Below are 21,371 nucleotides of genomic sequence, written 5' to 3' on the forward strand. Positions count from 1 at the left end.
ATAATTTCAGTTGTTTCACACTTTTTTGTTAAGCATATAATTCCACATGTGTTAATTCATAGTTTTGATGCCTTCAGTGTGAATGTACAATTTTCATAGTCATGAAAATACAGAAAAATCTTTAAATGAGGTGTGTCCAAACTTTTGGTCTGTACTGTATGTACAAAGGTAAGTGAAGCACCTTCATCTAAGCGTAGTACAGCTTGCGTGTAAATGCACAGGTTCTGAACAGCTCAGAATCAATGGAGTTGATTATAACATTGTGAATTAGCCCTAAAGATTAGTAATACCATAAAGACAAGTGTAACTTTGAATTCAAAGAAAAGAAGCAAACAAAGAAAAGTATAATACCTCATAGTAAGCCCATATACCAGGTTGCCTTGTATAAGGACCTGCAGGTCCAGCGCCTACAGTTTGAGCACCCATAGCAGTATCAGAGGAGTTCTTCAATAGGAAGGTGCGGCCATAAGTTGGAAAGCCAACAATCAGTTTTGAAGCTGGAGCTCCATGGGTCTTCCAGTAGTTCATTACAAATTCCTAGAAAACAATGCGTTTCAATTTTACTCTTATAAAATTGGAATTCCAGCAGACAAACCACACTAAAGTTCAGCTGAACTTTGATGTGGTCATACATCAGATTAGAAAAGTTCAGGAGAACAGAAATAGTAATAACATATCCTGCAGTTTGTGATGTAGAAGTCAAATGTTACAAAGAGTTTAATGAAACCCTAATGCAAATATCAAATTTTAGCACAAAATCAATTTAGTGAAAACTATTGACACCAAATGTGTTAAACAGAAACTGTTCACCAATTTCAAAATGTATTACAGTTAGGTCCATATATATTTGGACACAGATAACATTTTTCTAATTTTGGTTATAGACATTACCACAATGAATTTTAAACAAAACAATTCCGATGCAGTTGAAGTTCAGACTTTCAGCTTTCATTTGGGGGTATCCACATTAAAATTGGATGAAGGGTTTAGGAGTTTCAACTCCTTAACATGTGCCTCCCTGTTTTTAAAGGGACCAAAAGTAATTGGACAGATTAAATAATTTTAAATAAAATGTTCATTTCTAGTACTTGGTTGAAAACCCTTTGTTGGCAATGACTGCCTGAAGTCTTGAACTCATGGACATCACCAGACGCTGTGTTTCCTCCTTTTTGATGCTCTGCCAGGCCTTCACTGCGGTGGTTTTCAGTTGCTGTTTGTTTGTGGGCCTTACTGTCTGAAGTTTAGTTTTTAACAAGTGAAATGCATGCTCAATTGGGTTGAGATCAGGTTACTGACTTGGCCATTCAAGAATATTCCACTTCTTTGCTTTAATAAACTCCTGGGTTGCTTTGGCTTTATGTTTTGAGTCGTTGTCCATCTGTAGTATGAAATGACGACCAATCAGTTTGGCTGCATTTGGCTGGATCTGAGCACACAGTGTGGGTCTGAATACCTCAGAATTCATTCGGCTGCTTCAGTCCTGTGTGACATCATCAATAAACACTAGTGACCCAGTGCCACTGGCAGCCATGCATGCCCAAGCCATCACACTGCCTCCGCTGTGTTTTACAGATGATGTGGTATGCTTTGGATCATGAGCTGCACCACGCCTTCGCCATACTTTTCTCTTTCCATCATTCTGGTAGAGGATGATCTTGGTTTCATCTGTCCAAAGAATGTTCTTCCAGAACTGTGCTGGCTTTTTTAGTTGTTTTTTTTAGCAAAGTCCAGTCTAGCCTTTTTATTCTTGATGCTTATGAGTGGCTCGCACCGTGCAGTGAACCCTCTGTATCTACTTTCATGCAGTCTTCTCTTTATGGTAGATTTGGATATTGATACGCCGACCTCCTGGAGAGTGTTGTTCACTTGGTTGGCTGTTGTGAAGAAGTTTCTCTTCACCATGGAGATTATTCTGCGATCATCCCCCACTGTTGTCTTACGTGGGCGCTCAGGTCTTTTTGCATTGATGAGTTCACCAGTGCTTTCTTTCTTTCTCAGGATGCACCAAACTGTTGATTTTGCCACTCCTAATATTGTAGCAATTTCTCGGATGTTTTTTTTTTCTGTTTTCGCAGCTTAAGGATGGCTTGTTTCACCTGCATGGAGAGCTCCTTTGACCGCATGTTTACTTCACAGCAAAACCTTCCAAATGCAAGCACCACACCTCAAATCAACTCCAGGCCTTTTATCTGCTTAATTTAGAATGACATAACGAAGGGACTGCCCACACCTGTCCATGAAATAGCCTTGGAGTCAATTGTCCAATTACTTTTGGTCCCTTTAAAAACAGGGTGGCACTTGTTAAGGACTAGGAGCTGAAACTCCTAAACCCTTCATCCAATTTTAATGTGGATTCCCTCAAATTAAAGCTGAAAGTCTGAACTTCAACTGCATCTGAATTGTTTTGCTTAAAATTCATTGTGGTAATGTCTATAACCAAAATTAGAAAAATGTCGTCTCTGTCCAAATATATATGGACCTAACTGTATATACTGTACATATATGTATATATATATAATATATATATATTTTTAAAGCAACACAAATATAAAGCTATAGATGCAATATTTACAATATTTAAGTATCTTGATTCTCCGGAATTGCCGAAGAGAGGACTATTTTCTCCAGTATACCCTTCCCAAGAGCCATGCAGGTCATAAGTCATAACGTTGATAAAATCCAAGGCTCTGTAAGAGATGGAATTTTTGTCAAAATAAATGTTAGCTGCCTATATATCCAAAAAATAAAGATAAACTAGTAGTTTCTTATACCAAAGCAACATTGAGGTGGCACTCCTGGTGTCAATGTTACAACTGGGCAACTTATGGCAACCAAATCCTATTGAATTTATTCATGAAATATCTTTCTATGCAGAATTTTACTTGGCCTATTTGTAGTAAAAAGTGAAAAATGAACAGTTCTTTGGCACAACATTGAGCTAGCCTAATATCCATATTCTACTTCCTTTCTCCTGTGATTTTATATACAGGTACCCAAGGGATTTATTTTCATGTATATAGACAAATCTTGTATGCTTCCATAAATTCTGTATCACACATTTACTATATTTAGCCCATCTAAGTGTCACGTGTAGTAGCTGTCTTATTGGGGAAAAAAACTCTTTAGGCTACGTGCACACGTTGCGGAATGGGGTGCAGAATTCCTGGCAGAAACCGCAGGTGCAGATTTGCCACAGATTTTATGCAGATTTTGTGCGGTTTTTACCCCTGCGGATTTCTATAATGGAAGGGTGCAGAAACGCTGCAGATCCACACAAAAGAAGTGACATGCACTTCTTTTAAATCCACAGCGTTTCCGCACGGATTTTTCCGCACCATCTTCACAGCTTTTTTTTTCCCATTGATTTACATTGTACTGTAAATAACAGTGCGTATCTGCAGCGTTTCTGCATGGAAAAATCCGCTGAGGATCTGCAGTAAATCCGCATCGTGTGCACACAGCCTTAGGCTCTTGAGACTATACACATAAATGTAAACAAATATAAATATGTTAATAACTCACATTATGAAAACATGCCAATATGTCCATAATGGTTTAATAACATAATATAATGGAAGACAGAAGATAGTTTTATAGATACATAGATACAAGGACAGGAAAATACATATGTTCTTACTCAGCAATCTGTGGTATTTGATAACTTGATTGGATATTATTGATGCTTGCAGCCACTGCAGCAGTCAGCAAGAGTCTTGGCTGCTTGGCTCTTACAGCTTCTTTATCAAATGCTTCCTTAATTTCCTATAACAGTGTAGAAATACAGTTTTATCTAAAACAATATTGATAAAATCTATCAAACCAAACTGGAAAATATCTCCTATATGTACAGCCTCCTAGGGAAATACAAAGTAAAGCCTCAAGATTACCTCTCCCTCACAATTTTACTGAGCCAGATGTGAAAATGTATTTCTTTTCAACTGATCATCTAAAGTAAATCTAATAAAGTCTATAAAGCTAAATTAAAGCATTTGTATGATGAATTTAACCCATGTGTCCAACTCCCTATAATGACAGCCATGGCTTCCTCCACCTAATCCAACAGCATTAGTTGTATATGTTTATTTTACATTATAGAGAGAACTTTGTTACCTGAACTAGAATGGTAAACAGATGCCTGTCCCTTGGTGGACTTCCTCTGGAGCCAGGATACTCCCAGTCAATGTCCAATCCATCAAATTCATACTTTCTGAGAAAATCAATTACCGAGGAGATAAAGGTTTGACGGTTCTTGGGTGTCGACACCATGGTAGTGAAACTGCAGTTGGAAAAAAGGGCATCTTTTTACACCTGTACTAAATATGAATTCTGATTTACTTCTGCTTAAAGGAGTGTTCTGGTTTCCAAAAATATCACACATCCTTATGATATGTGATATATATTAAATTGGAGTGGGTTGCAATACTGGAACCCCAGCATTTCAAACACCAAAATAGGGGACTTACTTCTCCCATTGCCATAGAAGGTGAATGGGACGGCAGGACACATGCTCCACCAACTACTCCCTTCTAGTACCCCTGGCTGCAGTCTTGAAGCGAGGTGAGAACAAGGTGTGGCCAAAAGTGAACAAACTCCAGTCTAATAATTATCGCTTATTCAGTGGTCAAGACATAATTTTTGGTAACTGGAACACTAAATAAGTTCTTTACTTACGGCCTTGTTCCAAAACTCCATCCTCCAAGAGATATTAAAGTTTTCAAGTCACTATTTCTACAAAGAAACATAACACACGTATTATACAAAATTTAGCAAATTACATTTTCCAATATGTTTAGAAAATACATGTGAGGATTAAATTGGAAGTTAAAATAAATTAAAATCAACAACTTAATATGCCATTCAGAAGCTTTCATTTCCATGATGGGTATTATTTTTGGTTGAATGATTCAAAACTTGTATGATCAAATCATTGTTTAAGAGGAAATTACATATTTGACTCTTTAGTTTAGGCATAAAGCTCTGTTCACACTAGTGTTCTGTCTCTTTTCTGTGCAGTCAATTTTAGAATAAAAAGTAAAGAAACATTTCTGGAAGTTGATATGCATTTTTTTCTCTGGCTAAACATAAACTGCTCTGCCCTATACACTTTATAGAGCACAGATCATCACTTGGTTATTTTATCAAAAAAGTGTTGCACCGTGCTCCAGGAACATATATGTATAGAGGTATGTATTGGATGAGCCACGGTTACAATATTTACAAGTTTCTGTTGACAGCTAGCGAACTTCAGCTTGTTAGGCAGTTCACAAATAATATAGGGTTAATTTTAGCGTAGCAAAAGGTCAATATCTATTGATTCAGCCAGTGTCCCCAACGCACGTTTTGCAAGTGTTGCTTCCACAGAATGCGTAGTTGCAGCTAAGTGGATAGGATTTATAGAGATTTCATGCCCTCTGTGCTTTTTATACACAGCATAAACTGACCTGAGATAAGGGCTTTAAATCTGCAGCATGTCAATTTTATCTTTCAAGTATACTGAGTTATAGGTGCAGATTTTCCCCATTAAATTGCATTAGATGGGAAAATTCACAGGTATAAAACACATACAAGCTGCACATGAGTATGTAATAGAGTAGAGAAGCTTCCCACTCCCTCCTTTGAAGATCTTATATTTATATAGTGCATTGCCATTTTGTAAATGTTGTTTTATCAGGTTTGTGTTCTGCAAGAGAGGGTACTGTTATGGACCTGGTGGTTAGGAGCACCCGGAATGACCTGATGAGTAAACTAGTAATCGGAACAAGCTCTGGGAAAGTGGGAACTCTGCTGACCGCAAACCCTACTCCTATCACACACACTAGAAATAGCCGTGGAGCGTACCTAACTCTCCCTAGACGCCTCTTCACAGCCTAAGAGCTAACTACCCCTAAAGATAGAAATAGAAGCCTAACCTTGCCTCAGAGAAATTCCCCAAAGGTAAAGGCAGCCCCCCACATATATTGACTGTGAGTTAAGAGGAAAGTCACAAACACAGGAATGAAACAGGTTTTAGCAAAGGATGCCAGACGTAACTAAATAGTCAGAGGAAAGAAAAGGAAACTATGCGGTCAGCACAAAAAACTACAAAAAACCACGCAGAGTATGCAAAAAGACCCCCACACCGACTCACGGTGTGGAGGTGCAACACTGCACCCCCAGAGCTTCCAGCTAGCAAGGAAATATCATGATAGCAAGCTGGACTAGAATTTAGCAGTACTAAGAAATATATTCAGGCAGCAGTAACAACAAATGAACTAGCAGGGACTTAGCTTCTGCTGGAGTAGACAGGTCCTCAGAGAAGTCCAAGAGAGATCTGAACCAATACTCAAACATTGACAGCTGGCATGAAGTAACAATCTGAGTAGAGTTAAATAGGGAAGCAAGCATAACAATAAATGAGGGCAGCTGAGAAAGCAACCTCAGAGACCAGCAGTTCCGCTCAAAGCCACCAGAGGGAGTCCAAGAGCAGAACTAACCAAAGTACCATTCATGACCACAGGAGGGAGTCCGAGAAATAAAATTCACAACAGTACCCCCCCTTGAGGAGGGGTCACCGAACCCTCACCAGGGCCCCCGATCAGGACGAGCCAAATGAAAGGCACGAACTAAATCGGCAGCATGGACATCTGAGGCAACAACCCATTAATTATCCTCCTGACCATAGCCCTTCCACTTAACCAGGTACTGGAGCTTCCGTCTCGAAATACGAGAATCCAAAATGTTTTCCACCACATACTCCAACTCCCCCTCAACCAACACCGGAGCAGGAGGATCAACGGAGGGAACCATAGGCGCCATGTACCTCCGCAACAACGACCTATGGAACACATTATGGATGGCAAAGGAAGCTGGAAGGACCAAAGGAAAAGACACAGGGTTGAGAATTTCAGAAATCTTATAAGGACCAATGAAACGAGGCTTAAACTTAGGAGAAGAAACCTTCATAGGAACATAACGAGAAGATAACCAAACCAAATCCCCAACACGAAGTCGAGGACCAACACAACGACGGCGGTTAGCGAAACGTTGAGCCTTCTCCTGGGACAACGTCAAATTGTCCACTACGTGAGTCCAAATTTGCTGCAATCTGTCCACCACAGAATCCACACCAGGACAGTCAGAAGGCTCAACCTGCCCTGAAGAAAAACGAGGATGAAAACCAGAATTGCAAAAAAAAGGCGAAACCAAAGTAGCCGAACTAGCCCGATTATTAAGGGCGAACTCAGCCAATGGCAAAAAGGTCACCCAATCATCCTGATCAGCAGAAACAAAGCATCTCAGATAGGCCTCCAAAGTCTGGTTGGTTCATTCGGTTTGGCCATTTGTCTGAGGATGGAAAGCCAAAGAAAAAGACAAATCAATGCCCATCTTAGCACAAAAGGACAGCCAAAACCTAGAGACAAACTGGGACCCTCTGTCCGACACAATGTTCTCCGGAATGCCATGCAAATGAACCACATGCTGAAAGAATAATGGCACCAAATCAGAGGAGGAAGGTAATTTGGGCAAGGGTACCAAATGGACCATCTTAGAAAAGCGATCACAAACCACCCAGATAACAGACATCCTTTGAGAGACAGGAAGATCTGAAATAAAATCCATGGAAACATGCGTCCAAGGCCTTTTCGGGACCGGCAAAGGCAAAAGCAACCCACTGGCACGAGAACAGCAGGGCTTGGCCCGAGCACAAGTCCCACAAGACTGCACAAAAGAACGCACATCCCATGACAAGGAAGGCCACCAAAAGGACCTAGCCACCAAATCCCTGGTACCAAAAATCCCAGGATGACCAGCCAACACCGAGCAATGAACCTCAGAAATAACTCTGCTAGTCCATCTATCAGGGACAAACAGTTTCTCCGCTGGACAACGGTCAGATCTATCAGCCTGAAACTCCTGCAGCACCCACTGCAAATCAGGGGAGATGGCAGACAGAATTACCCCCTCTTTGAGAATACCAGCCGGCTCAGGGACTCCCGGAGAATCAGGCACAAAATTCCTAGAAAGGGCATCAGCCTTCACATTCTTAGAACTCGGAAGGTATGAAACCACAAAATCGAAACGGGAGAAAAACAGTGACCATCGAGCCTGTCTAGGATTCAACTGCTTGGCAGACTCGAGATAAGTCAAATTCTTGTGATCCGTCAAGACCACCACGCGGTGCTTGGCTCCCTCAAGCCAATGTCGCCACTCCTCGAATGCCCACTTCATAGCCAGCAGCTCCCAATTGCCAACATCATAATTACGCTCAGCAGGCGAAAATTTTCTAGAAAAGAAGGCACATGGCTTCATCACAGAGCCATCAGAACTTCTTTGAGACAAAACAGCCCCTGCTCCAATCTCAGAAGCATCAACCTCAACCTGAAAAGGGAGCGAAACATCTGGCTGATGCAACACAGGGGCCGAAGAAAAACGACGTTTCAGCTCCTGAAAAGCCTCCACGGCCGCAGAGGACCAATTCACCACATCAGCACCTTTCTTTGTCAAATCAGTCAAGGGTTTAACCACACTAGAAAAATTAGCGATGAAGCGACGGTAAAAATGAGCAAAGCCCAGGAATTTCTGAAGACTCTTCACAGATGTAGGTTGAGTCCAATCATAAATGGCCTGAACTTTAACAGGATCCATCTCGATAGTAGAAGGGGAAAAAATGAAGCCCAAAAAGGAAACCTTCTGAACTCCGAAGAGACATTTAGACCCCTTCACAAACAAGGAATTAGCACGAAGGACCTGCAATACCATTCTGACCTGCTTCACATGAGACTCCCAATCATCTGAAAAGACCAAAATATCATCCAAATATACAATCATGAATCTATCCAGATACTTTCGGAAGATGTCATGCATAAAGGACTGAAACATAGATGGAGCGTTAGAAAGCCCGAATGGCATCACCAGGTACTCAAAATGGCCCTCGGGCATATTAAATGCTGTTTTCCATTCATCGCCCTGTTTAATACGCACAAGGTTATATGCCCCTCGAAAATCTATCTTGGTGAACCAACTAGCCCCCTTAATCCGAGCAAACAAATCAGACAGCAGAGGCAAAGGGTACTGAAATTTGACCGTGATTTTATTGAGAAGGCGGTAGTCTATACAGGGTCTCAGAGAACCATCCTTCTTGGCCACAAAAAAGAACCCTGCTCCCAACGGTGATGAAGACGGGCGAATATGCCCTTTCTCCAAGGACTCCTTTATATAACTCCGCATAGCGGTGTGTTCTGGCACGGAAAAATTGAAAAGTCGGCCCTTAGGAAACTTACTACCTGGGATCAAATTTATAGCACAATCACAATCCCTATGAGGTGGTAGGATACTGGATTTGGGCTCATCAAATACATCCCGGTAATCCGACAGAAACTCAGGGACATCAGAAGGAATGGATGAAGAAATTGACATCATCGGAACATCGCCATGTACCCCTTGACAACCCCAACTAGACACAGACATTGATTTCCAATCCAATACTGGATTATGAACCTGTAGCCATGGCAAACCCAACACGACCACATCATGCAAATTATGCAACACCAAAAAGCGAATATCTTCCTGATGTGCAGGAGCCATGCACATGGTCAACTGAGTCCAGTACTGAGGTTTATTCCTGGCCAAAGGCGTAGCATCAATTCCCCTTAATGGAATAGGATACTGCAAAGGCTCCAGGAAAAAACCACAACGCCTGGCAAACTCCAAGTCCATCAAATTCAGGGCAGCGCCCGAATCCACAAATGCCATAACTGAGTAGGATGACAGAGAGCAAATCAAAGTAACAGACAAAAGAAATTTAGGCTGTACAGTAGCAATGGTGACAGACCTAGCGAACCGCTTAATGCGCTTAGAACAATCTGATTGCATAGTCTGATTGCCGTATGTGGAGTCGGGAAGGAATTTTTTTCCCCATGGTGGAGTTACTCTTTGCCACATGGTTTTTTTTTGCCTTCCTCTGGATCAACATGTTAGGGCATGTTAGGTTAGGCTATGGGTTGAACTAGATGGACTTACAGTCTTCCTTCAACCTTAATAACTATGTGACACCAGGAACACAATCAGAGATAGCATGAGTAGGGTCACCACAGTAAAAACACAGCCGATTCTGACGTCTGTGTTCTTGCCGTTCAGTTCTGGTCAAAGTTCTATCACATTGCATAAGCTCAGGCCTCTGCTCAGAGGACACCGCCAAATGGTGCACAACTTTGCGCTCGCGCAAACGCCGATCAATTTGAATGGCCAAGGACATTGATTTATTCAGACCAGCAGGCGTGGGGAAGCCCACCATAACATCCTTAAGGGCCTCAGAGAGACCCTTTCTAAAAATTGCTGTCCGGGCACACTCATTCCATTGAGTAAGCACAGACCACTTTCTAAACTTCTGACAATATACCTCCGCTTCATCCTGACCCTGACACAAAGCCAGCAAGGTTTTCTCTGCCTGATCCACTGAATTCGGTTCGTCATAAAGCAATCCAAGCGCCAGAAAAAACGCATATACATTAAGCAATGCAGGATCTCCTGGCGCAAGGGAGAATGCCCAGTCATGAGGGTCGCCACGTAACAAAGAAATAATAATTTTTACTTGCTGAATGGGGTCACCAGAGGAGCGGGGTTTCAAAGCAAGAAACAGTCTACAATTATTTTTGAAATTCAGAAACTTTGATCTATCCCCAGAAAACAAATCAGGAATTGGAATTCTAGGCTCTAACATCGGATTCTGAACTACATAATCTTGAATGCTTTGGACCCTTGCAGCGAGTTGATCCACACAAGAGGACAGACCTTGAATATCCATATGTACACCTGAGTCCTGAACCACCCAGAGATTAAGGGGAAAAGAGAGACAAAACACACTGCAAAGAAAAAAAATGGGTTCAGAACTTCTCTTATCCCTCTTTTGAGATGCATTAACACTTTGTGGGCCAGCTGTACTGTTAAGGACCTGGTGGTTAGGAGCACCCGGAATGACCTGATGAGTAAACTAGTAATCGGAACAAGCTCTGGGAAAGTGGGAACTCTGCTGACCGCAAACCCTACTCCTATCACACACACTAGAAATAGCCGTGGAGCGTACCTAACTCTCCCTAGACGCCTCTTCACAGCCTAAGAGCTAACTACCCCTAAAGATAGAAATAGAAGCCTAACCTTGCCTCAGAGAAATTCCCCAAAGGTAAAGGCAGCCCTTCACATATATTGACTGTGAGTTAAGAGGAAAGTCACAAACACAGGAATGAAACAGGTTTTAGCAAAGGAGGCCAGACGTAACTAAATAGTCAGAGGAAAGAAAAGGAAACTATGCGGTCAGCACAAAAAACTACAAAAAACCACGCAGAGTATGCAAAAAGACCCCCACACCGACTCACGGTGTGGAGGTGCAACACTGCACCCCCAGAGCTTCCAGCTAGCAAGGAAATATCATGATAGCAAGCTGGACTAGAATTTAGCAGTACTAAGAAATATATTCAGGCAGCAGTAACAACAAATGAACTAGCAGGGACTTAGCTTCTGCTGGAGTAGACAGGTCCTCAGAGAAGTCCAAGAGAGATCTGAATCAATACTGAAACATTGACAGCTGGCATGTAGTAATGATCTGAGTAGACTTAAATAGGGAAGCAAGCATAACAATAAACGAGGGCAGCTGAGAAAGCAACCTCAGAGACCAGCAGTTCCGCTCAAAGCCACCAGAGGGAGTCCAAGAGCAAAACTAACCAAAGTACCATTCATGACCACAGGAGGGAGTCCGAGAAATGGAATTCACAACAGGGTTAGCTGCAGACAGTGTTAACTATTGGGGACAGTCCATAGTAGGAATAGTTAAATGGTCAAAATGAACTAATACTAGTTGTTAGGGAGATAGGGAAGACTATTCAGAAGTAGAAGGACCTACGGTCCTTATGTAACAGACCTGCATTGAAGCGGGTGTTTGTGTGCGAAGAGGGGAGATCAGACATCGGATAGCAAGGACATGGGCTAGGAAACAAGAAATAAGTAGCAGAAGGATTCTTTATTAATTAGGCAAGCAGGTCTTAAGCAAACAATTAGGCTAGAGAATAGCCAGATCTGAGGGTCATAGAGGAGAAGATGGCCAGGCTAGGACACGATATTTCCTACTGGGATCAACAGCAGCAGTAGCACATTAAAGAGTGTGTGGCCCTCATCGAATGAACTTTGAGAATAATAGAGGGAAGTTGTAGCGATACATCTCAGGCAGTAAGTTCCTCACAAATCAACCGGTGGTTAAGACTAGCTGTGAAGGGCCGTAATGACACCTCAACCTACATCGTCCTCACAAGTTATTCAGTAAAGAAAGTTTATTTTTGGACTCTAGTCTCCCTCATTAATTTCTATTCTCTCTCGTCTTGGCCTGCCAAGTTAAGCGGTAGCTTGCAGTCTGCAGATGCGTATCACTAAGGTAAAAACATCACACCAGGCTGGGCGTGGATTTGCACAAGGCCATGGCTGTCACCACGCCCATTACAACCATTTCAAGAAAGTTTTATCTGTGTCAAATACCAGGAAGTATCAAACACAAAGAGCCAAAACCCACAGCTTCAAAAATGCACTCAAATATTTAAGGAAAAAGTAAGTAAAGCTATTAATCTAATTGATCTACTAGTTGCAGAAATACTACAGAAAATATGAAACATCAAAAACTCACTAAATACTTATTGTGAGAATGTTGCCTCATGGTACGTTCACACAAAGTTATTTTACAGTGATTTAGAAATACATTTTGCTCCTAAATCGACATTGAAAACTGCATCAATTACTGTTTGAATAACTTTCTGACTGCATTGAATTGGATAGCTCCATTAGCACGCACACACAATACTAGTTTTTTAACGTTATTTTGAACATTTCCCAATAAAACAAATAGGAAGATTATCAAAAGTGTTTTTTAAGCATTTCTTATATGGATTTGCAGAAAATTCTCCTCTACATCATTGTAAAATTGTGCAAACAGGACGTGAAGAGGAAGAAGTCATGCATGCACATGGCTCTCTGCAATAGGTCATGTGTTTTTGCTTACTACCGAATGTTTCAGGACTGCCATAAACTGCAGTGCAGTGAGTCACAGACATTGAATGCCATCTGTCTAATTCATATACTACATTTTGCAGTGCCAAAGGGGTTAAGAGACCTCATTATGATGCATGAGGCGTCCAGAGATGTCTTCACCATTAGCACTTGCCAGCCTGTCTGTGGCTGCTCACATATAGTTTACCTTTCTGTCAAGCATTTTTATGTCCATATGGTTGGGGAATGCACAGTTTAGCATCACAGGCTGCATGTGGCCCCAACTGCAGTTTGTTCCCCCCAGATCTACAACAAGTACAACAAGGATCTGTCCTGGCAAAAGTGTTGTTCAGCATTTTTATAAATTATCTAATTAAGGGAACTGAAGGTAAATTAATCAAATTTGCAGACCATACAAAGCTAGGAGGGATAGCTAACACTAGAGAAGGCTGAGAAATGATTCAGAAGGCTCTAGATAAGCTTGAACAATGGACAGCGAGTAATATAATGGTATTTAAGAGAGAGAAATGCAAGATTCTATATCTGGGCAAGAAAAATTAAAATTACATCTACAGAATGGGAGGAATAGAATAAGCAACAACACGAGTGAAAAAGACTTAGGTATACTAATAGATCACAGACTGCAAATGAGTCAACAGGGGGATGCAGCAGCAGAAAAGTCTAACACAGTTTTAGGATGTATTAAGAGAAGCATAGAGTTTAGATAATGTGAAGTAATTATCTCCCTCTACTCCTTGGTCAGGCCTCATCTGGAATACTGTGTCCAGTTCTGGGCACCACATTCTAAATTAGACATTGAAAAACTGGAGCAAGTTCAGAGAAAAGCTACTAGGATGGTGAGTGGACTGCAAAGTGTGTCCTACGAGGAAAGATTAAGGGATCTGGGAATGTTTAGCTTGCAAAAAAGGTAAGAGGAGCCTTAGTAACTGTCTACAAATATCTGATGGGATGTCACAGTTTAGAGGGGTCATCCTTATTCTAATTTGCACATAGAAACACAAGAAGCAATTGAATTAATCTGAAAGGAAGAAGATACAGATTAGATGATATAAAAAAACCATTTTGACAGTGAGGGTAATCAATAAGTGGAACAGGCTGCCATGGGAGGAGGTGAGTTTTTCTGCAATGGAAGTCTTCAAGCAGAGGTTGGACAGACATCTGTCTAAGATGGTTTAGTGATTCCTGCATTGAGCAGGGGGTTGGACATGATGACCCTGGAGGTCTCTTCCAATTCTAACATTCTATGATTCTATGACTGTGAAAATATTACATCTGCTAAAAATTACTACATTCCAACATGTAGGTAAAACATTTCAGTACATATAAGATATTACTGATTTACTTCAAGTTACACTGTAGATTGTATAAGTTTCGAGTCACTGTCAATATGGCCACGTTCCTGCGTTCAGTATTTGGTCAGTGTTTTACATCAGTATTTGTAAGCCAAAATCAGGAATGGAACAATTAATAAAATGTAAAATACTGACCAAATACTGAATGTGTGAACGTGGCCTAATGCAGAGTTATAATGAATAATCTGTTGTGGTTTGTTCCTGCAAATGACACAAAAGCAGTGAAATTAGGGTACATACTGCTTCTTTAGGCTTTTGAATGCATTATATTGGTTGACATCGTTCCATTCGGAGGCCGTGATGTGATTGTTGGACATTCCAGCATAAGTGTAGATTAGGTGTGTACACAGACATGGATCAATATTATCTGTGGTAAATTTCCCTAATCCAGGTCGATACTGTGCCAAGTTGCTAAAATAGCAAATCAATTTATAAGCCGAGCCTGTGTTTGGAAGAGGATAAATAAATCATTAGTAAGCTGCTGATGGCATGCAATATTTGCAAGTAAGTATATGTAGGCTTCATTTAGATAATAGAAAAGATACTGTATAGCTATGAAGAATACCTGACAACAATTACGACAAAACTTAACACTAAAAAAAATACAATACATATAGGTCTGTGGTAGAGAAGAGTTAATAGAGTCAAACAAATCAAATTTGTAGAATTTTTAAATTGTCTCTTCAGCGCGCAGCAGGGCTAGAACTCTAGTGCCACCTCTAGGAAGTAGCAATCCTAAAGTCAATATTGACTTTTTAACGAGCTTTGTCACATATCTTAGGATAAAGGCCAAAACCAAAATCTCAATTTGCAGACACTGTGTTTTGTGGTAGTGACCCTCATGACTGCAGACTGTGACATCTGGTTTTTGACTTCTATCCTAAGTCATGTGACAAGGCTCATTAGAAGTCGATATTGACTTTTAGGATTGCTACTACCTATAGGTGGAACAAAAGTTCTAGTCTTCTTCCTCTCTGAAGAGGCAATTTGCTTATTTGCCAGAGGAGCATTGAGACTTAAAAGTCTCCTCACCTTGGCATGTCTAGCTTGACGTGTCGCTCTCCACATGGAGGAACATTACCCCTTGAATCCCAGTCAGACATCTGTCACCCAGCCAAACTAGATCTCACGTTTGGCACTGGCGAAGGGCAGTACCCAGAAACAGAGAGTCTGCAAACTGAGATTTTGGTTTTATCCTAAATCATATGACAAGGCTTGTTAGAAAGTCGATATTGACTTTTAGGATTGCCACTTCCTATAGGTGGCAGTAGAGTTCTAATCCTCTTCTTCTCTGAAGAGACAATTTACATATTTACCAAAGGAGCATTGCAGCTTAAAAGTCTCTTTACCTTGGCATGTCAGGCTTGACATGTTCCTTTCCCCAAGGAGAAATGTTACCCCTTGGATCTCAATGTAGAATTTTTAGAAACTTACTGAACCCGGCGAAATCAAACTAATTGCAATACACTTAAAGGGAACCTGTCACCTGAATTTGGCGGGACCAGTTTTGGGTCATATGGGCGGGGTTTTCGGGTGTTTGATTCACCCTTTCCTTACCCGCTGGCTGCATGCTGGCCGCAATATTGGATTGAAGTTCATTCTCTGTCCTCTGGAGTACACACCAGCGCAAGGCAATATTGCCTTGCGCAGGCGTGTACTCCGGAGGACGTAGAAGGAGTTTCAATCCAATATTGCGGCCAGCATGCAGCCAGCGGGTAAGGAAAGGGTGAATCAAACACCCGAAAACCCCGCCCATATGACCCAAAACTGGTCCCGCCAAATTCAGGTGACAGGTTCCCTTTAACAAGAATCACCTAAAATGGTCAAGGCCATTTCACATATTGCAGAAGATTGCATCATTTATAGAAGAATCATGTAATATCAGGTGTGGCCAGGACAGCTTCCTCATAATGCCTTTTAGCTATCTTACCATATAGCTTCAGCTATTTGGACTGACTACTACAGCCTGTATTAAAACAGATGCAGGAAATGCAGCCGCCATTTTTTGATACATCTGGATAGTGAGAGGAAGACACAACTCATAGCTTAGGCATAGAGATATGAAAGAAAGTCATTCAATGCTGAACAATGTGTGCAGATAGTGTGTGACAGCACACTAGTGAAAGAAAATAGTCTATGAGGAAAAGTGGATAATACAGAATTCTTTTGATGTGCAAGTAAAATTTGACAAAAAAATTCAGCTGATCTAAAGAACATCAAATTTCAAAAGATTTGCTCATCTCCAGTCTGCTTCATAGAGCCAAAAAGAAAGCATTTACATTTGTTAAATGTATGTAATGCAGTTTTGGTTCGCTCAGTAAAACTTTGAGAAATGAAACAAATTAGGTTTAAACCTAGGACTTTGAGGCCTTCGGACCTTATAGTCATATGTCAAAAAATGGTCTGCTTCTCATCAGCGTTCGGTCAGTATGTCAGATTTTACCATTAGAGATTTCTATTACCTGATGGAAGCTTCTCAAGCTTCTCCTGTCAAGCAGTCTGTGAAAAATTGACGGCACGTGGATGGCATCCGAGTGCTGTCTGATTAGTAGAGGACCCTTAGACTTAAATTGACAATTTTGACCCGTGACTTGATCCATGACAATTTCAATATCAACAAATTTTTCAATGACAAAGGAAGTTTCTGAAGATTTGTGGTGAGCCTGCAGTCAGAGAAAGGGGAGCTTGAGAATGCTGGGAGATGAGGAGGATAGTTTTACATGCAGTGTTAGATTGGGATGCCAAGGAACCACCAGTAACATTGACTCTGGGGGCCCACTGTCCAGCTAAATGCATACTGTATATTACATTACCCTCAGTCACAAATGAATGATGAGATGCTGCATTTTGCAGTAAATTGAGCGAAATTCTAGTCATTTAAGTGGGTGGGGGACTCTCTACTGCATAGATGCCCACAATGAGATTCACATGTTCCCCTGTGAACCAGTCTGACCCTGTTCACATGTACTTTAACTATTTTGCAAAAATATGAAGTGATAGTGAAGATACTATTTATATGAAAAACATGTAGGTATGGGAACTTACCAATTTGAGCTCCAAGGGCCAGAGCCAAAACTACAAAAAAGAATATAAATCACACTTCAAGCAAAAAATGTAATATTTACTATTGAGACTGTAAAATAAAAGAAGGTTCAAGTCACTTGTGGTATGATAAATTATATATATGATATAAAGTATAGAGCGTTTAAAAAAATACTTAAAAGTTACAAATGATATCACCTCTTTTTTCTAATTTTGGGGAAAAAAAATAAACTTACTATAAATGTTTGCTACTGTGGTGTCCAAAAAAGTCTTATCTTTTAACATGTCACATTACTTATTCTGCCTGCTAAATACAGTGGAAAAAAGCCAGAATTGCAAGGGAGTTTTGTATAAAAAGTGATGAATAAAATGTACCCCATGATATTGTAGCTTCATTAAAATCCATAGCGCAACCCCAAAAAATCACTGGTATAATAGAAGAGATGGGGTCTAACATATGGCAGCAGAAAAAAAATATGTATTTTTGAATAGTAGTAAAACATAAAAAATATATCTCTGAATACATACCAACATGTTAACTAACATGTTATTTTTCTTACTTAACAAACAATGAAAAAAATAAAACCAAATAAAAAATAATCATTGAATTGCATTGTTTTTCCAATCCACCAAAGGATTTTTTTCTCATTTTTCAGTAGATCGTGTGGTGGATTAAATGTTGGCATTCAAATCTAAACTCATTCCTCTAAAGTCAAGCACTCATATGTAGAAATCAGCAAATTTATTTGAGTGAAATTGAATTTGCCTTGAATTTTACAAAAGTCCCTATTCTACAGAATATGGAATTGTTGCAGTTTGCTTCGCATGAATTCAGTAAAATGATGACCAGCTGAGGTCATTTGTCAAACCATAGAGGGACAGGCAAGTGGCTAAGAAAAATACTAACATTCGCCCTACCACTCACTTATCCAATTGCCCCCCAATCCGCTGTCCTTTCCTCAGCACCTCTTCTTTTGCCCTTCTATTGCATGCATTCTCCTTTGAATCTTCACTCTAGGCCAGATCTTAAAGCTGGACAAGGCCTTGGATGTCACTTTGATCCATGCCATTGCAGTAAACTTTGCGATGTCATGAAGTTACTACACATATTGCCCAGGTTATACCATGCCACAGGCTGAAGTCAGTCAGAGGTCTTGTCAAACTGGAAGCCAGAGTCTGAAGTGAAGAAGGCCACAGAAAATACACACAATGGCAAAAGGAGAAAAGAAGAGGTGCCGAGACTGAAAATGAGCTGTGGGGATTTCAGGTGAGGTGAGTATTATTTTATTTTGCTTTTATCCTACATTATACTCTTGGACTGTAGAGATAGCAGGGTAGAATAAGGAACCATAAATTCACAGAAAATATTTTCACTGCTAATCATATTTCATGATTTGCAGAATTTGAATCTTGACAGATGCATTCATCTCTATTCATATAGTGATGTCAACTGTAAAATAAAACATTGGGAGGCAGGGATAAACAAAAGCAGAAAATGAACCCGAAATGGCACAATCTGGAATGGGTTAATTTTAGAAATGTTTTAAAGAATTGCAGGATTGAAACATCCCATTATCTTATTGTGAAATGAAAGAGACTCATTGTGGTATTTTAAAAATCAACCAAAAAACAGGAGGATATTCAGGAAGTAAGTCTCAGAAGTAACAATCGTATCCACACCATTGTTATCTTTATTTGTGATATAAATAAGGGCTCATTCAGATGTCTGATTTTTCTCATATGGAAAAACCAAGTCCAAGTTACATAAGTCTTTTGATCAGCGTTATGTCAGCATTTTGTCAGTGTGCCTGTTTTACCATTAGAGTTTGGTCAGAGTTTCATCAGTTTCTGAAGCTTCTCCTATTAAACAGTCTATGAAAAATGAATAGCACACAAATGGCATCAGTGCTGTCTGATTTTTTCATAGACCCATAGACTTCAATTGGTGTATATGATCAAGACTTCGGGTGGTTTCACACTGCGGTTTTGTCTGCAGCGTTTTTTGCACAAAAAAAGCATGCGTTTTTTCCCCTATATTTAACATTGAAAACGCATGCGGTTTTTTCGTACGCGTTTGGTCGCATTTTGAAACGCATGCGTTTTTTTTCTGCATGCGTTCATTTTCAAAAATGCAACCTGTAGTATTTTCTTGCGGCGTTTTTTTGCCGCGAAAAAACGCATGCGTTTTTTCGCGGCAAAAAAATGCATTGCTGTCTATGTAAACGCATGCGTTTTTAAGCACATGCATTTGTTTGCGTTAAAAACGCATGCGTTTTTATAGAAAAAAAACAGAAAACACACTGAAAAGCCACCCACCACCATCAAGGTGATAAAGGGATCCGAACCCTAACCCTAACTCTACCCCTAACCTCACCCCTAACCGTTTAATGAACATTTTCTGACAGTCATAGTGCCACGTATTTAAGTGCCACGTATCACGTATTTAAGTGCCACGTATTTAAGTACCACGTATCACGTATTTCAGTGCCACGTGTTTCAGTGCCACGTATCACGTATTTCAGTGCTACGTGTTTCAGTGCCACGTATTTCAGTGCCATGTATTTAAGTGCCACGTATCACGTATTTCAGTGCCACGTGTTTCAGTGCCACGTATTTAAGTACCACGTATCACGTATTTCAGTGCCACGTATCACATATTTAAGTGCCACGTATTTCAGTGCCACGTATTTCAGTCACGTTTAGGGTTAGGGGTAGGGGTAGGGTTAGGGTTAGGGCTAGGGTTTTCTTGTTTTTTCTTGTGTTTTCTTGTGTTTTCTTTTTTTTTCTATAAAAACGCATGCGTCTAAAAAATGCATGCGTTTTACCGCGTTTACATGCGTTTTTTCACACATGCGTTTTTTAAAAAAACGCATGCAGATAAAAACGCAAGTGTGAAACCAGCCTTAGATCATGTTCAGACATGTCCCTGACATTTTTTATGGATGAATTGATCTACAAAAATACACAGGCATGTGAACAGCAACATAGGTACAAGTTCTATCTGAAAAAAATGGAAAGAACTTGTACACGAAAAACTAATATCTGAATAAACCGTTTGTGTTTGTCTGGAAGTTTATAATAGCTAGGTAATTAACTAGGAAAAATAACTATAGCAACAGAACAGAAGGAATCTATCTTTCTCTAAGAGGTACAGTACACACAAAATTTCATCATATGTGTTAAAGTACCATTATCTGTATAACATATAAAAGACGTTGAATGGGCTTTAAATTCTACTTTATTTTTTAAAAAGCATGCTAAGCACTTACCAGTCAAGAGGAGAACCTTGGCCATTGCTGCCTCCACACCAGTGATCATGCGCAACTTATGAGTTTTTATAGTTTATGGTCGGTATGACATGGGCGATGGGTCACCTATCAGGAAACAAAATAGTCATTATGAAATTTCATTAACAAACAGGGTACTAGTACATGCAGTGACACTTGGCACTTGATGTATTCATTCTGGAATTTAGTTGTAGCTACCACTAGTTTATCTGCTTACACATCAGACATGATATGATTATGCAATGAGTACAAAACCTTATCTTTATTTCCATTTATTTCATAGGCAAAGGGGTCTTTATTATGCAATATAGTCTGATAATCTTACAACTAACATTCAATAATTTAATCATAAGTGATAAAGTCAGTTTAGAAATGAATTAAGGTAACGCCAAAACAATACTTAACTATGGAAATAAAATAAGTAAATCTTGTATAACTGATAAGCCGAGGAGATCTGATAAAATCAAGGTCACAAAGATATAATACACACTTACAGTGCCTTGAAAAGTATTCATACATTTCCACATTTTTCACGCTGTACCCATAAATGTATTTTATTGGGATTTTATGTAATATGCCAATACAATGTCACAAGTATTTGTGAAGTTTAAACAGATGATACATTGTTTTCTAAATATTTTAAAAATATAAATAAATATTTTAA

At 40.0% G+C, this 21,371-nt stretch overlaps 1 protein-coding gene across 1 annotated transcript in view; it reads right to left on the reverse strand.

Moving 5' to 3' along the window:
• The window catches only part of LOC143817674 (uncharacterized), a 110,685-nt gene extending 89,933 nt beyond the window's left edge, over positions 1–20,752 (reverse strand). Inside the window, exons 1-8 of the mRNA XM_077299166.1 lie at positions 20,690–20,752; positions 17,424–17,453; positions 14,619–14,820; positions 4,672–4,728; positions 4,111–4,276; positions 3,638–3,762; positions 2,573–2,687; positions 352–537 (exon numbers count right to left, since the gene is read on the reverse strand). Coding sequence (XP_077155281.1) covers positions 352–537; positions 2,573–2,687; positions 3,638–3,762; positions 4,111–4,276; positions 4,672–4,728; positions 14,619–14,820; positions 17,424–17,453; positions 20,690–20,738 — 930 coding nt within the window. The 5' untranslated portion in view covers positions 20,739–20,752. The remainder of the gene's footprint in view (positions 1–351; positions 538–2,572; positions 2,688–3,637; positions 3,763–4,110; positions 4,277–4,671; positions 4,729–14,618; positions 14,821–17,423; positions 17,454–20,689) is intronic.
• Between the last annotated feature and the right edge of the window lie 619 nt (positions 20,753–21,371).

This window comes from Ranitomeya variabilis, chromosome 3 (genome assembly GCF_051348905.1).
Source record: "Ranitomeya variabilis isolate aRanVar5 chromosome 3, aRanVar5.hap1, whole genome shotgun sequence".
Taxonomy (NCBI): domain Eukaryota; kingdom Metazoa; phylum Chordata; class Amphibia; order Anura; family Dendrobatidae; genus Ranitomeya; species Ranitomeya variabilis.